This window comes from Podarcis filfolensis, assembly GCF_964270895.1.
Source record: "Podarcis filfolensis genome assembly, chromosome: 9".
Taxonomy (NCBI): Eukaryota; Metazoa; Chordata; class Lepidosauria; order Squamata; family Lacertidae; genus Podarcis; species Podarcis filfolensis.
This window is the reverse complement of record NC_139610.1, coordinates 57,038,298-57,055,664: the sequence shown is the minus strand read 5'-3', so window position 1 is coordinate 57,055,664 and position 17,367 is coordinate 57,038,298. Positions and strand designations below refer to the sequence as shown.

Sequence of the window (17,367 nt, the reverse complement as noted above, 5' to 3'; positions counted from 1 at the left end):
TACCTAGCAGTCAAATAGATTCTTAGGAGGGCTAAATGCTATTGCTTTTAGGGAATTCAGTGTTGTCTACCTTGTTGTTGTCAGTGTGCATCTCCCTATTCAGCTTGAGTATTTGTACATATTTCTCTCGAGATTTTGAAGCAGAGGCTGGATGGTCACTCTTGTAGTAAGGGATATCCTGCATAAGTAGAGGAGTGAACTACTTGACCTTTTGGAGCCTTTCCAACTCTATGATCCTGGGATTTCATGCAGATATTATGCACGCAAAAAGAAAATTTATTTACTTATGTTGGTTCTCAAGCATCTGTTGCAGGAGTGGGAAAACCCTTTGACTCCGTGGGCCAGATCCTTATCAGGATTAGCCTTGATAGAATGTGGGACCACCCATCTGTCAATCACCTGATCTCACAATGATGGCACCATTTGGTGCTTTGAATGCCCAAACGTGCAGCTTCAAAGCACTTTGCTAGCAGCAAGGTGCTGCTGAAACAAAGGTCTCCCCCACTGCCTGTAACCCTGCAAATTTGCTGCTTGTTGTATGCATTACCAAACTAGAAGGGACTGTTCATCTGATAAGGCAGGTTCTTCACCAATATTGCCATTCATCAAATTACCTCAAATGCATAAATATGATGAATGACAAATTAGAAATAATCACATCTCCCTTGGCACAAGGCTAGAATATGCTTAGATAGAAATAATGGCAAAATGCTCAGTTCCAGTAACCTTACCAGCTGCGGCAGTTACCAGCAGTTCCTGCAAACTAAAGGTCAGAGCCTGCACACTGCACCATCTAGTGTTTAGCGAGAGCATCTTCAGGTTGGCCCGCCAATAACTCAGTTTTCAAAGAAAGCCAATGCCCTGCTGAGATTGCAGGTTCTCATTCATTGGAAGATTAACTGACATGAACATAAGGCTGTCACCAGTATTCACTTGGAAACAGCAGATTGCCCTGTGTCTTTCTGAATGTTATCAATGCAGAAGGCAAGAGAGGAAAACGACACACCAGAAAATACGTTCAAGGCCATTACAAGCCTTTCACTTCACAATGAAATGAACACACACACGCAGTGGCGTAGCGTGGGTTGTCAGCACCCGGGGCAAGGCAAGTAATTTGCGCCCCCTAACCCGTGGATTTGCGCCCCCTAACCCATGGATTTGCCCTAACCCCAGATGTTGCGCCCGGTGCGGCCGGCCCCCCTGCACCCCCCACGCTACGCCACTGCACACACACACTCCTTAACCCATCTGTTAATGAGACTGTCAATAAGCTTTTAGTATTGTTATATGGGAGGGTTGAGGAGAAGGTACTAATGAGATTGATGGCTATGCTTAGGCCTGTTAAGAAAGAGAATGAAGGAAGGAGCATGAACAATACACATTCTGTAATCCATTTTGGGTCCTGCATCAAAAGACTGCAAACGGCTGCTACTTTTACGGCTAGGAAAAAAGTATGTGCAGGAAGTTGGCAAGCAATTGCACAGAAAGCAATGAATTTCGCTGTCATGGTTGCTCTTTAAAAAATACTGCCCTGTCTTTTTTATATATCTGGCATGACACAGACATTTAGCATGCAGGTTTTGCATATCTGCAAAATGCCTGGCACCTTGGGATGAAAATGGTATGCAAATGTGCAGCAAAGTGAGTTTGCCTAAGCAAACATTTAATAAGACTTCATAATTTCCCATTTCCGTTTTCGCACCCCAACAGCAATAATGGGGATTTTATTGACTTAATTTAGATGTCTGTATCTTGGTTCAACAGCTAAGCCTTGTAGGATGTCTGGTGCAGGGAAGGCTGCTGTGGAGGGCATATTCATATTGGGGTGGTTCACCTTTGTGAACCAAAGGACATGTATGCAGAATTGGAAAGGTAAAGCATTTACTTTTTCCTTCTAGAGTTACTCTAGGACATGGGTAGGCAAACTAAGGCCTGCTAAATCTGGCCCATGCACGGTCCGGGAATCAGCGTGTTTTTACATGAGTAGAATGTGTCCTTTTATTTAAAATGCATCTCTGGGTTCTTTGTTGGGCATAGGAATTTGTTCATCCTCAGACCCAAGGTCTGAGGGACAGTGGACTGGCTCCCTGCTGAAAAAGTTTGCTGACCTCTGCTCTAGGAAATATGATCAGCTTAGGTCATTGTCATACACAGCCAGGGATTAATTTGAACTGAGGGCCTTATCCTGGTGTCTCTTTATATGACACTCGGCCCTGGAAAAATGAATTAACAACATAAACTTCGCCGCTGCACATGTACAGAAACATTTTCTGGGATGTTTGGGGTTTGTTTTTTTGGGGGGGGTGTGTGTGTCTGAGTAGAAAAAGTGAGAATGGGATGTTTGTGCAAATTCTCCAAATGGCAGAAATTACTTTGAAGGAATAGGGGTCTCTTATCAATGTTCAGTTCCCTTAACAAACTACAGTTCCCATAATTCTTTGGGGGAAGCCATGCCTGTTTAATGCAATATGATGATGCTTTAAATGTGTAGTGCAACAGGGGCCAAAATCTCCTTCTGATCCTTTAAAGCCCTGCTTTTGCCTAGTGTACTGAATTACCATAACCCAGTAATATTATTTGTTATAGTACCTTCCTGGGTTTGTGATGTGATGTCTTTATAAGTGCATGTGCAATGTTAAGGTAAAAATAACACAGCAGGGTTCGGTATAATGGGAGAGGATAGGCTGGTTTGAAAGGATTCTAGTACAGAGTAAAAAAATTTACCATAATAGCAGAGAATGATATTGCTACAACATGAACCTATTGAAAAACTTTGAGATGCTTACAAGGAAAGTATTGTGGATTGGATTAAGTATACCAGAATTTTTTAGCAATATTTAGATACAACAGAAAACTCCCAATATCCTACCTGAACACAATGGTTGCTGGCTTTCTGGAGCAGCTCTATTTAAAAACATCTAATATTTATTTATCCTTCTTCAAGTATAATCCCTTAAATAAGGTTTGGCTTCTGTTGAGATAATCTGTTCAGTTCTGAGTGAGAAATCTTTCCGATTTTGTATCCTTGTTTGCATAATGCTTGCAGTAGACAACAAAGTTAGCTGAAAGTGTAGATAAAACTATAGGGATTACCTTCAAGCATTTGCAAATTGCCACATCCGTGCCCTTTATGTGAGATTTGTAAGAAGCTCAGTGACAACTAAGCTGAAAAGCAACAGAGGATAAGGAATTTCCAGCACAATAAATCATCCTCACTTCTCAATTTCGAAAGCACTGTGGCAGGTTTGGGCGATTATAAAACCAGGAGGCTTAACCTTTCTCATAATAACAAGAGAGTTGAAGTCTTAACCAGTTCTGCCTCCCATACAGCACTCATTATCAAATATTTACCTGCATTGCAGAATTTGGATCCAGGTTTAAAATTCCACAAGTGGGATGGCTGAAGAAGATTACCAGGATTTTCAGGGGTGGTGCTGTGCCGAAAGCTGCCCTCATAAATTGCTGCTGTTATTATTTAAATTTGTATACCACCCTATAGCCTCAGATCTCAGGGCAGTTCTCAACAATATAAACCCCCCCCCCAAATCCTCTGCAAATATGCCTTTGTTTCCCCTCCTGTTTCTCAGGGCACTGACGAAAATCTCCTCAGCAGCCTCAAATGTAAAATAAGCACAACAAAACCTATGTACCTTGCCCATGAGATTTGCTTCAGGATTTTCTCTCCCCCCCCCCCACTAATGTTCAAATGCAATCCCCCCCTCATGAACTGATAAGGGGGGAGATGCAGAAGAAACTTTCCACACACACCAGTCGTCCAAAGTGCCCTATCTTTTATTTAAGTAGATGGACACATGAAGAATTCAACCTTCATCTAATGCTAGTCACCTCTGGTCCTTCTGCTCCCCTTTCCATGCCCACTACTACATATGCCCGGTCCATATTTAAAATCAGCAACCAAATGTGCTCCTCATGAACAAATTCAAATATGTGTGGGTGTGAACTAAAAGGTAAAGGGACCCCTGACTGTTAGGTCCAGTCGCGGCCGACTCTGGGGTTGCGGTGCTCATCTCGCCTTACTGGCCGAGGAAGCCGGCGTACAGCTTCCGGGTCATGTGGCCAGCATGACTAAGCCGCTTCTGGTGAACTAGAGCAGCACATGGAAACGCTGTTTACCTTCCTGCCGGAGCGGTACCTATTTATCTACCGGCACTTTGATGTGCTTTCGAACTGCTAGGTTGGCAGGAGCAGGGACCGAGCAATGGGAGCTCACCCCGTCATGGGGATTTGATCTGCCAGCCTTCTGATTGGCAAGTCCTAGGCTCTGTGGTTTAACCCACAGCGCCACCTGCGTCCCTGGGTGTGAACTACTCTGGTCTAATTCATATGGGGGAAATATGGTATAAATAGCTAAATAATGCTGTTAATTTAGGAAAGCCCCAAGTGGAACCCAAGCTTAGGAGCATACTCAGCCCCTCCTCCATTTCTCCAATACTCTATTTTTAATGCATTTATATCCCATCTCATGGCTATGATGCACAATTTGCACATTTGATTTATTGCATTCACATGGATCTCTGTACATCTTTTTTTTGTTCCTGCCATATATAAGTACTGTAAATAAAACTAATGTATTACCCCCAAGCTTACAGAAACTTTATAATTTTAAAGAATAACGAATGTGGTAACACCAGGAACTGTGCACCTCCTCTGGGTGGAGCAGACACAGCAGACGACAGCTTTAGAATCCAGCGTGCCTGGGTCTATTAGTTCAAAAGGTCATTTTTCCACCTTTGCCCTTGGAAAATGAAGCACAGCATCGCTGAGATCCAAAGACTTGCCTGTGGCATTTTCATTCGATCAAATAGCAAGGAATGTCAATCTCTCATCAGCCACTGGGAACAGATAAGTTTTAATGAGCTCGAGCTTTGGAAAGCTTTATCGAAGGAACTGGAACCATTTGTGATATTGGCACAGCTGACAAATCATGTAAAACATGGACTGAGGTAACAGTAACCCTCAAGTTGTTGTTAGGCTCCAACTGCCATCAACCTCAGCCACTGCAGCCACCATGGCCAACAATGAAGGATAATGGGAGTTGTGGTCCAGCAACATATTGATGGCCGCAGGATCTCCAATCCTGCATTGTGCCATAGTTTTAAATACTGTAAACAATGGTTTCATGCGACGAGGCAGCATGCTCTTTCCTTGTGGAAGTTCTTCCCCACTCCTGCTGCTGCCATGCCACAGATAAACCAAGCCATAGTCTGGCTTGTCGTGTTATCAAAACCTGAGCTCATACTTTGTTTCCTCCAAACAAACTATGAACCTTGGTTACCACTCATGGTTTGTTTGAGGGGAAACTAACCATCAGTACAGGTATGGATGACATGATAAGGCAGAATTTGGCCTGCTTCATCCACAGCATAGCAGCAGTGGGAGAGCAGTGCCATGGAAACTTTTTTGAGCAGGATGCACCTGGCATGTTGCTAGTTCACAATAAACCATGGCTTATTTTTAAACTCTGGTTTACCGTATGTGATATGTGAAGCAGGTCATTATCTGAAGAATTAGATATGTGCTTGAAGAACAGTTCAAGTAAAGCAGGGGGGAATTCTCCCCTGCAAACACACACTCCGTATGTGGTACTCTGCCCCAGATCACACAGCTTTCTGAAGAAGAAGAAGAAGAAGAAGAAGAAGAAGAGGAGGAGGAGGAGGAGGAGTAGTTTGGATTTGATATCCCGCTTTATCACTACCTGAAGGAGTCTCAAAGCGCCTAACATTCTCCTTTCCCTTCCTTCCCCACAACAAACACTCTGTGAGGTGAGTGAGGCTGAGTGACTTCAAAGAAGTGTGACTAGCCCAAGGTCACCCAGCAGCTGCATGTGGAGGAGCGGGGAAGCGAACCCGGTTCCCCAGATTACGAGTCTACCGCTCTTAACCACTACACCACACTGGCTCTTCCCCAACCACTGGGAGCAGAGTTTTCTGGGGGCACGGGGAACTGCAAAGGGAAGGGAGTGGTTGGAAAGCTCCATTCCACAAACTCCTTCCTTTTATGGATGGAAAGTTAGGACACCAGTGTGCAGTTCTGCCTACACAAAGCCCTCCATGTGGTATGAGTATTTTTGAAAAACTGGAAGTACAAGAAAATGTATTAACTCCCCCCCCCCCTTTACAGGCAGAACATTTTTTATTTATACAGAATTTCTCACCAACAGTCAAATATCGATTTAACATTAGTATTATAAAATGTGAACGTTTCAGTGCTTTTACATACGGGGAAATCAATAAATATGTACTATACACCAGTTAACAGAGCCACTATAAAAAAATATAAAAACAGCAGGCATATAAGGGGGGAAAGTGGCAATTTGTAGATAAAACTATTATGAAGTAAGTGTGCACATTCTGTCTGTAGATGTGGAGACGCCATGAATCCACCCTGCTCCATTGGAATGTCCGCTTTGGTGAGTGACTCCTTCCAGGAGGAATTCATGAAACAGGATGGCTTCACACCTGAAACACGGCAATGTTATACAGGGTTATTTATTCCAGAAAGATTATTCTGGGTCCATAAAAGGAAGGGCAGCTAGGCTGCTTTTAGTGTGCTAAAACAAAATGAGCCCTGTTGTATCAAGCTGCAGTTATAAAGCTCAAATTCTTAGATGGAGCTGGTTCATTTGCAGATATGGGCAGTACTTTGGAGAGATGTAAATTCCCACCACTCTATCTTATCTTAACATCTCTAGGACAAGTGAATGTAGAAGCCAAGTCCTTCCTAACCACAACCTAAGAACCAGTTGAGACATTACCTACACTAGGCACGTCCAGCTCCCAAGAGACTGTGATCTACTCCCAGTATAAAAATACTGGAAGTCATCTACCCATGGGGGGGGGGGAGAGGCCAAAGTTGTTGACCATTTTTTTTGGGGGGGGGGGAGTCAAATTTAAACCACAATGCAGCATTAATGACTACTTCCATATGCAAACTCATCGGCAACAGATGATTGAAGACTGCCCATTTGATGCAATGGAGGAACAAAGTGCAGGGGGCAGGGCTTTAAATCCATTGTTTTTCTCTTCCACCAATCGACAGAGATCCCATGATCGACCAAGATCGACCGTGATCATCCAGGGATCGACCTATCGATCATGGTTGATCGGTTGGACATCCCTGACCTACACCACGACAAACTATTCTGGTGGCAAGTTTTCTACCTCCTGGTTGTACTTCAAATAGTTCATTGCATTTAAGTTGGGTGGGTCATCACACTTTGAATTCCTCCACCTGTGATTCACACCCATGTCATTGCCAGTGGGAGTGAAGAAACTCATTGTTTGATGGTCTCAGCTGATGAAGTATTCTGCTTCATGATACAGCTGGGAGGTGCCATGTTACCTTTATGCAGTGTCTTATGAGGCCCAAGTTCAATTCTGCCCAGCTTCTACCTAAAACTTCCATAAACAACCTTCCATTTTCTCTCTCCAGGGCTTGTAAGCCCCAATGCGCCAAAGCTCCAAACGGCACCATATCCACTTTGCCATTGTAGTTCAGGAACCCATAGCAGAATTTGCTCCAAACCCTTTGAAGGTTTATCTAAGAAAAGGAATCTCTGCCTTTCCCAGCAAAAAACATTTGATTAGCACTGACAAGAAGAAATATCAAGGCCATGTTTAGCGAATGGAAGGTCTTGAACATACCCGTTTGTTGCCAAGGTGTGAAGAAGACGAATCATTCTGCTGCCGAGTTCTATTCTTCCCTTGAGAAGCCTGATCGCCTAAGAAATAGGAAGTGCATGTCAATTAGTTGGGCACAAAGACCTAATCACAACAGTTTGCTGTATTAGCCATGGGCAATTGCAGTCAGTGGAGGAGAGCCACAGAAATGAGAGCTATCCAGAGAAATGTGGCCCACATATTAATCTAGTATGTCTGCATTGCATATGGATGCATAATTAGAAATGAGTTCAGCTACTCATTTGTAGTTCTAAAAAAAGGGGGGGGGCGAAGGTTAATCTTTTCCCAAGTATAGGTAGCTCAGAGATATGTTTTGGACTACAACTCCCATCATCACTTATAGTTTGTGATGCTAGCTGGGGCTGATGGGAGTTGTAGTCCACTGCATCTGGAGGTCTTACCACATTGGCTTCCCCTGATGTAGCTCTACACACACATATATATTCCACCACCACGGTAAGTGTCTTCTGGAAGTAACTTAAGCTCAACCTTCATGGCATCAATTTAGACCAAATTTCTAAGCACACAGTCAAATGCATGGACCTTGCTTGAAATCTTGTAACCAATGGGAGTACTCACATTGGTTTGAAGGGCTCCAAAGGTAATGACATGCCTAAAGGCAAGTCGTATGAGGAAAGATTCAAGAAACTGGACATTCCTGGCCCAGAAGGAAAATAAATGTTAATGGGGAGTAGATATATATCGGAGATGTAAAGCATAATACGAAATCTTACTAAACTATATTAGGTGAAAACCAAATCTGCTTAGCACCATCAGCATACAGAATGCCAGAGGCTACAGATCATGAGCAGGAAAGTGTTATTGTGCTAACATCCTGCTTATAGACGCATCTGGTTGGCCATGGTGAAAACAGAATGCTGGCCTAGATAGGTCTTTGGTCTGATCCAGTGGGGTGCTTATTATGCTTACATAGGTATTGCACTGTCTCTTGAATCACAGTTAAGGAATCCAGGCCCCAAACAGATATTGGTAACATCACTGGTGTATTAACAAGGTTTTATGGAGCTTTCTGGCAGGGCTTTTAATGCAGACCTGCAAGAGTTCTCCCCATCCCCCAGATCAAGGAAAAAAGAGAGAGGATGGATTGTGCTTTGGTTCAGGGGGACAGTGCACAGTTAATTCACTGTCTTGAATGTAAAACAGGTACTAGATGTGCCACCACTCAAAGATGACTGATGGGGTCAATAGTCTATGTTATCTTTCGCCAAAAATAGGGATGGGCGAATCTGTAATTTTTCTCTTTAGAGAAAGGTATTTCTAATACCTCTAATCTGAAGTTCAGTTTGCCACATTACCACGTCAGTTAGTGATTTTCTTTTTAAGTCATCACGAAAATTCACCATAATTTTTATGCTAATTTCTCCTAATATGCAATTTTGCCTAATATATTTTGCAGAGCAAATTCTCCTAACATTTGTGTGTTCTATTTTCACAAATACATGCATGTTGTTGTGCTTATTTACCCATGTATATTACTTGGTGGGAGAATAGCACTGCCAAATTCAGAGAAGTGTGAATTTCAAAGCATGGTTGTGTTTTGGTTCATGCTTTGCTTTGGAAAATGTGGATGTAAAGATCACCTTTGCATGAGAACTGAATCGAATTTCATTCGCATCCCAAGTCAAGCAGCAACTGTGTGAACCAGAGCAGAGATAACCCATAAGCATGGTTAAGTTTTCTTAAACCATGGTTATTTGTTAAATCTACACTTCGACACAGAACTAAGCTGTACCTTTTGGGCAGTTGCCCATGTTTCTGTGCATTTCCTGCTGTTATGGAACTGCTTTGACCTGGGTTGTGTACAGATCTCAAAAAATTAGCCTCGCTCCTTCAGAAGACACAGATAAAGGTGAATGTGATTACACATATGAAAAAGGAACATCCAAGGAGGATTTAGAGGGAGAAGAACCTTTACTTTCAAGCCCTTTTCCTGATAAAAGCAACCCCTGAACATTCCACAGGACCTGAAAGGCAAAAGTGGATTTTATACTTATGGAAATGTGTGTGAGCTGAAAAGGTATTAAACCTCTGAAAATTCAGCTGCAAAGTGTATTAAATATGAATCAAATTAGCTGGAGTGTGAGAGGGAAGCGGGGAAAAATAATGTTATGACTCAGTTCTCTTCCAAATATAGTATGCACACAACATTGTTCAGTAACGAGTTTATCAAGCTTTTGCTCTGCAAAAAGAGGACTCAGAGCCAAGGTGGAAGATTCAGAAGCTCCCAGAGGCATTAGAAGCTCATTCCCAATTTCCTAAAAAAATAAAGAATCTGTCAGTGTGATTCTCCTGTTGCTGCAAGTTAGACATCACCAAGGCTAAGAGGAATACTTTGATAACTCTATAGTAGTGTTTTTTGAACTGCGTTCTACTGAGTCCTAGAATTTTGGGAAGGCTTTATTAGGGATTTTTCAGTGGGATAATCAATCTTAGGGTCTGGTCTGAAGGAACCATCTTGCTGGAGCTCAGGTGTGGGTCTGGTCAGTGCAGGGATGAGTGAGTCCCTGAGAACCACAGGTATACTGTCTTGTACTGGTTGGACACAGAGGAATGGTAGGAGGAACCAGCTGGGAACCCCCAAGGGAAGAAGGCTCAGAGCCTGGGGAGTGCTGGTGGGACAACAAAGAGGTGAGAAGACTCGGAGCAGGTGTTGGAAGCTGAGGAGGCAACAGGGCTTAGTGAGCTGGGAAAGTCTGTGGCAGAAAGAGATCCTGAATCAGAGGCAGAAGCTGAAGCAGGAGGATGGGAGGAGAGAGGCCAAAAGGCAGAGATGAATCAGGCTGGTGAAGAGTCACAGGTGTCTCCCCTTCCCCCTTGTCTGCCAGACCCAGGAGTGCCATGAAAAGGGTGGAGTCTCTGATTGCTTGGAAAAAGCCCTAGCGAGGAAGGGAGGCAGCTGTGGGGAGACAGGGACCTTCAGTCTTAGCAACCGCTTCATGGGGGCAAGACCTACTGAATACGAGTTGCTGTGCTCATGAGGCCTAACACTCCTGTGCAGGTCGTGTTTTTGCTCATAAAGAGTGAACTCCAACTTGCGTGGCATGATTTACTGCTGGCTTGCTCCTGTTATATACCTACTTGAATTCTGTAATGGAAGGAAGGAGCAGGGCTGACCCAATATATTTTGTCGCCTCCCACAGCATCCGCCCACCTGAGGCAGCAGACTCACTCTGCCTCATGGTAGGGCCAGCCGTAGAGGAGAGGGATTGTAGCGGTAAGTAAATAGAGAAATGTATGACTGCTCTTCCCCTGTAAGGAGGAGCCTCAGAGGTGCGCTGGGCATGGTGAGGATGTGCTGTGGGCATTGTTAGAGGGGCTGAGCTTCAGGTTTTTTGAGCTGGGCTCCAAACCTCTTGCCCCATTCTGTAGCTTTTGAGAAACTTACTGGGTGAGACTCAATTCACCCAGCAGAGGCACTTACACACATAATTTAGAATATGCAAGTTTAATGCAAATTTGTGTCACATGGGTCTCTGCCCCGAGTGCCACAGGCCAACTATGAAGTCTAATAGAAATGGTAATAGAAAAAAGATGTTTCCTTTAAACTTAACCATTTTTAAAGAAACCCACCCTTTACTTCTTGCTAGTTCCCCGTATAGGCAGCGATGAGCAATCATGACTTACCATTTTCTGGAGAAGTTGTCTTCACGGAAATAAGCTTCACATTCTCTTTATCTGATGGGGCTCTGTTGGGAGATGTTGAAGGTGTTTGGAGACATTTAAATCATGAGGTGGAAAGAGTACATTTCTAGAAGAGGATTCAATTTAGCCGATCCAAGCAGTACATAAATACTGTATTTAAATAAATAAGACTGTGGTCAAGTTATTTCAATGCAGGAATGGCCAGGACTGTTTTACCAACTGAAGTTGGTAAAAGAAACTCCTGGCCACTGAGGACACCTGCACCTTCTGGGACAGAGCTGGATGTTGCATCGAACAATAGTTATCTCACACTTTTCAGTGTATTTTTCCTTATCAGAAAAAAAAATCAATTTTGGGGGGGAGGGAGGGATAGATTTGTTGCTCAAAAGCATGGAATCAACTTCAATTGTGCAACCCTAATCTGCCAATCTACGGTTGAATACTGCCCCCAAATAGCAAGAGTCTGGAAGAACCCCTTGTGAAGGAAACAGGTTCTGTATCAATGCATTTTCAAGGTGAATACTCTCTAAGTTACTGTAAGCAGCAACTGCATTCTCTGAACCAGATAGGGACAGTAGAGTTTTGGAAAAACCAACTCTGTCTGAAAGAATAGCCAAATGGACTAAATTCATAATACTATTTGGCAAATACTGTTTGAAAAAGTTTGAAAAAGATCTTCCAGAGGTAACAGGGAGCTGAAAAAAGTTGTCAAGAGTTTTATTGTAGTTAGAGAGTATAGCTTGGTATTTGGGTCAGCAGCAGAGGAATGTGCCAAACCTCTCCAGGAAGTCCAACTGAATCAGCAAATAAAGGACTTAATAAAGAAAAAGGCAACTTCTTCCTGCATATAATTGATTTCTAAAAAAACAATATAAACAAGGATGGACAAGGTATGGGCCATTTGAGAACTGGGAACAGTCACTGCTGCTACAGAATTTAGGTGTGTATTGGCGATAGTAAGCTACCTGGGACTCTTTCTGCCAAATACATTTACAACACGAAAGTCATTCAAATTATAAGAAAGGGGATTTTGCATGTTCAGACCCAGAGACCTCCCCCCTAAATAAGGACACACTTGACTCAAATTTTAGTTTTGGTTTTCGGCAGAATTTAGGCCACAGCTTTATTGATTACAGAAGGTGAGTGGTTGCATAGGCTCTGGTTCGACTAGCTCCCTGCAGCGCTGACCCAGGGCACCAGCATAGGTCAGCCTAGGGTGAACACCTGGGTAGGTGAAAAGCCAGGAACAGACTATGTTCACCACCCAGATGCCCCCCTGGACTCAGACACTGGCACAACCCCCTCTTGGGGATTGACCAAACCAGCTGAGTCCCTGGATTCCTTTAACGGAATACCTTTCACAAAGGGATGGCGAGACCGTTCTCCCATCCCTAACACCTGAACCAGTGCCTATCCACAACCTTACAAGTTGTGACGCTTTGCTATGTGGCAGGTGAAACCCAAATGGCAACTGCCAATCAGCCAAGTGGGGAAATTTCTGCCGTGCCCCTGTCCCAATGACAGATGACACACGACGGCATAGCAAGGTCAACCGCAAAATGCCCTAAAAGTAGGGTGATGTGGGTGGGTGTTCCGAATGCACACGCCAAAAGAGGAAGCTCTGGGTCACGTGCATATAGGTCCCTTGATCTGTTTAGACTGCGCCCCATTGGCCAGATTGAACCCAACATTAAGGGACTTACCAATTGGGTGTTGTGGCTGACCAATCTTACCCACCCACAACACAGGTGGTTGGTCTCCAGGTCTCACCGCAACATGTGCCCTCTTTTAGGGAGGACACAATTTGTATTAATGTGAGGAAGGACTTCCTGGCAGAATGAACAGCAAAGGCATGTCTCTTAGGGCAAATGGGACACTGTTCCAATAACTTTAATATGCCCTTCTGCCTGCCCTCTTACTTTCTCCCATTCCAAGGAGTGGTCCTGAGGCTGCTGTAGCAGACTGTGAGGGTGGTGCTCACATGACCTCCTGGCAGCAGAGTTACTGCTGCTTATTGGGAGGGAGAAAGGGAGGGTGGGAAGGGTGAGGTGGTTGGGAGGTCCTGGCTGTCAGCTTCCTCCTCCTTAGCCTTCTAGAACTCAACAGGGAGGAAGATTCACACAGATCAATAGGGGTCAAAGTGAGAACAAGCTGGCACTATCTGTTGTTGGAAGTGAGAGCTGGACCATAAAGAAGGCTGATCACCGAAGAATTGATGCTTTTGAATTATGGTGCTGGAGGAGACTCTTGAGAGTCCCATGGTCTGCAAGAAGACCAAACCTATCCATTCTGAAGGAAATCAGCCCTGAGTGCTCACTGGAAGGACAGATCCTGAAGCTGAGGCTCCAATACTTTGGCCACCTCATAAGAAGAGAAGACTCCCTGGAAAAGACCCTGAGGTTGGGAAAGATGGAGGGCACAAGGAGAAGGGGACGACAGAGGATGAGATGGCTGGATAGTGTTCTCGAAGCTACCAACATGAGTTTGGCCAAACTGTGGGAGGCAGTAGAAGACAGGAGTGCCTGGTGTGCTCTGGTCCATGGGGTCATGAAGAGTCGGACATGACTAAATGATTAAACAACAACAAATCTGTTGTTGGCTCTGGCGCCACCTACTGTCGGCCTCCTTGTCTTCTGCCCTACCAATCCAAATGGAGACTGGCTACCACAGGGTATATAGAGTGTTCAGCAGTGGGACTGAATAGCACTGAAAGTGGTAGAAGTTTTCAAGCAGAGGCTTAATAACCTTTTAAAAGGCTATGAGGGATTCTGTAGCAGCCAATTTTCTGCATTTGCAGTTGACCACCCCAACTCCATGATTCTATGAAGCAGTTATGGAAGAATGATGTTGCCTGGCTCTGTGTTGTCAGGGGAGTGATAGAAATCAATCTTCCCAGCTGCCCTCATTCTGAAGTTTTATCTCCCAAACAAGCCCACACTGGTTATTACAGAGGCTGATAGCTACTGAATAGAGGAGACACGCTGATAAAGCTGCATGAATCTGTGCAGACATCAGGTGTGTTTTGTTCTCACACAGTGACAAATATGAAGAGGCAATGCACACAGATCAAGAAGGACCGTGTCAGAGTGTATTTTTGTGAATGGACTTCTGCAAATCTCTCGTCTCTCTCTCTCTCATTTATGGGAATGACCCTGACCATGTACTGTAGAGATGTCAAGACCTTCTTGATAAGTCTGGATTTGTATCTCAAAAGAAACTGTCAGAAAGCCAGTGCCACAGTGGGGTTCTTCTGAATTTGAAGAACATGCACGGCTGGGTTGCAGGGACAGGAATTGCAAGATAGCTGAACTAGTGGCAGAATGGCCTAGTTATTTTCAAAACCTGGACCATTATAGCAGAGGTAGCCAACGCAAGGCTACGACTCTCATCATGCTGGCTGGGGCTGATGGGTGTGGGGAGCCCCACAGCATCTGGAGGGTACCATCCTGGCCCTCGCTGCCTTCAAGGGACTGCTTCCATAAGGCACCTTTATATTAGCATAGGATGGGAGGAAAGGAAAACAACTTACTGTTCAGTTCCGTTTTCTTGTCTCTCTGAAAGGAAAAGGAGATTCACATGATATGGATAATTGTCAGGAAGTAAGATTCCTACCTAGTCTTCTCCATCACCTGTAACTCTTTCACATGCCAGGATTTTCTCTTTCTTGCATATCAGAATAATCGTGCAATGTGAGCATTCACTGAATTTGGCAATAAGGAATGATTTACTTGCTTGCTAGGGTTATACAGTTGTAAGCAATTTCTGGAGCAATAAGAATGGGAGCCTAACTACCGCCTCTTTTCTGAGTACGGATGGGTAAATATGTGAATTACAGTTTCTCACAATCCCTCAGGTTTCAAATCTTCAGTTCTCTATCTTTCCATATTAGTTTACAATTGCGATTTGTAAAAGCCCTCATGAAAATAGATAAATATTTTTGTGAAAATTTCTTCTTCTTCTTCTTACCTTCCCTCAGCAGCAAGCCCCAGAGTGGGTTAAAACAAATCAAAATTCAGAATAAAAGTGGTTACACCCTTATTTTCTGGTATGTACTTTTGCCTAATATACATATTAGTTGCAAAGTATATTTCCCCTAATACCTATAATTTCTCTAATATAGTGCATTTTTGTATGTTATCTTCACTAATCTATGCATGTTGTCACACACTTTACCCTAACATATGTATTGTTGTACACATTACTTGGCAGGAGAACTGCATCGCAAAATTCTGAGAAGTGTAAATTTTGAAGGCTGGCTGTGTTTTGGTTTGCATATTGTTTCAGAAAGTGTGAATTAGGCAGATATGCCTTTAAATGTGAACTGAATTGAATCCCCCCTTGCAACTGAATATATATATATATATATATATATATATATATATATATATATATATATATATATATATCTTTATTACGGTCCAACGACTGTCAACTGTGTGACATGTTGAACATCACAATTACAAATCGCAAAAAATCCCAACCAGTTCAAAAATATTCTAACAAATATGCTGCAGCTGAAATTACAACGGGAAATATAATTCAAACCTGTTTTATATATATATATTATTATTTATTATTATTTTTTGGGGTTAAAATTTGAATAGATACCTGGAGTTGTCTTCAAGCACATTCTGTACAAAGTCACCAGAAGGAATACGGAAAGAGATATGACTATCAAGGCAATGATGACCGGCAAAATAATGGCTGCATGCAGTGGAGAAAAATGGTTTTAATTCATACATGTCAACATCTTAGATTCTTTTTTAAAAGAGAAAAACACGCAAAACATGTTACACATTGACCACTTTCTACACAGTGCCTGCAGTGGAAATTCTTACCTAATTTCCCAGCTTTCCTATTTTCCAGTGCAACCACTGGGTGGCAGGCTTACAGCCATTATGAAAGACCATATCCTGACTTCCTCCCCGGTTCCAAAGGCCTCTGCAGTAAACAGCAATATCCTTGCTGCGAGGCCTGCGTCCATATATACCCTTCCTTGACAGGCCTAAAGGTGTATAACACTTTTCCTAGGGGAATGAAGGATGAGATTACAAAAAAGTGTCAGCAGCGACTGCATTAAAATTCCAATTTGTGTGTGTGCATTGCATTGTGTGTGGATGTTATGTTATGTTGTTATGCTATATTATACATACACACACACAAACGTTATGTTTGTGTGTGTGTATGTATGTGGGTTTCTTTGTCCAGGACTGACTGCTGCCTTTGATAGGAGGCAAATGCCACACATTGTTTTACTGATGATTTGTTAATTATTTCTCTATGATTTATGTTGTATTTGTGATGTTATTGGGCAGACATATCCCCCCTGTTCGTGCTCTCTGTAAGAATGACCTGATCCAGGGTTATCACTTGCATGATATTGAGGCTTTGACCTCCATCCTCAAGAATAATTTCAGGGCTCAGAGGGTGAAAGGCGATGTCAGTTCTGCTCTCATTAGAGCCTGTCTCTCTTGCAGATAAGCTCTTATGCAGGCAGGTAGACAGCTTTCTGTAATTAGGTTCACTGTCCACCAAGGACTGAAGTTAAGTTGCTGACAAATTTATTTCGGCAGCTGTCATAAAACCACCACACTCAGTGTACTTACTGGTATAAGAGGGGTGGTCCTGTTTTTCGGCGTGTGCATTTACAGTGTTGCCTACGAGAAAGAAAAACTGTGATTAAAGTAAAACATTCACTCGCATGGTTTCTGCTTAAAAAATAATAATTCAGCTAGCAGTTGAATAATAATAATAATAATAATTTATTATTTATACCCCGCACATCTGGCTGGGTTTCCCCAGCCACTCTGGGCGGCTTCCAACCAAATACTAAAATACAATAATCTATTAATCATTAAAAGCTTCCCTAAACAGGGCTGCCTTTAGATGAACACAACTGCAACTTTCTTATCTCCCCACATCCCACTGCTGTCCAGTTCCAAGTCACCAGTAGACTTAAGAGCAATTATTATGATACTATTCTGACAAGAGAAGCTGCTTTGGT

General features: G+C 43.2%; 1 protein-coding gene and 1 long non-coding RNA gene across 7 annotated transcripts in view; one reads left to right on the top strand and one right to left on the bottom strand.

Moving 5' to 3' along the window:
• LOC310742556 overlaps positions 1-17,367 on the top strand; it is a 68,043-nt gene that overhangs the window by 21,763 nt on the left and 28,913 nt on the right. The gene's annotated exons all lie outside the window — the stretch shown is intronic.
• EMCN (endomucin) overlaps positions 4,858-17,367 on the bottom strand; it is a 47,077-nt gene continuing 34,567 nt past the window's right edge. For 4 of the 6 annotated variants that reach the window (XM_083571870.1, XM_083571869.1, XM_083571872.1 and 1 more), the window contains exons 8-14: positions 16,970-17,020; positions 15,972-16,067; positions 14,893-14,917; positions 11,346-11,407; positions 8,280-8,358; positions 7,665-7,741; positions 4,858-6,479 (exon numbers count right to left, since the gene is read on the bottom strand). In XM_083571870.1, coding sequence (XP_083427996.1) covers positions 7,714-7,741; positions 8,280-8,358; positions 11,346-11,407; positions 14,893-14,917; positions 15,972-16,067; positions 16,970-17,020 — 341 coding nt within the window. In that variant the 3' untranslated portion in view covers positions 4,858-6,479; positions 7,665-7,713. The remainder of the gene's footprint in view (positions 6,480-7,664; positions 7,742-8,279; positions 8,359-11,345; positions 11,408-14,892; positions 14,918-15,971; positions 16,068-16,969; positions 17,021-17,367) is intronic. The other 2 variants (XM_083571873.1, XM_083571874.1) reach the window with 1 other exon arrangement.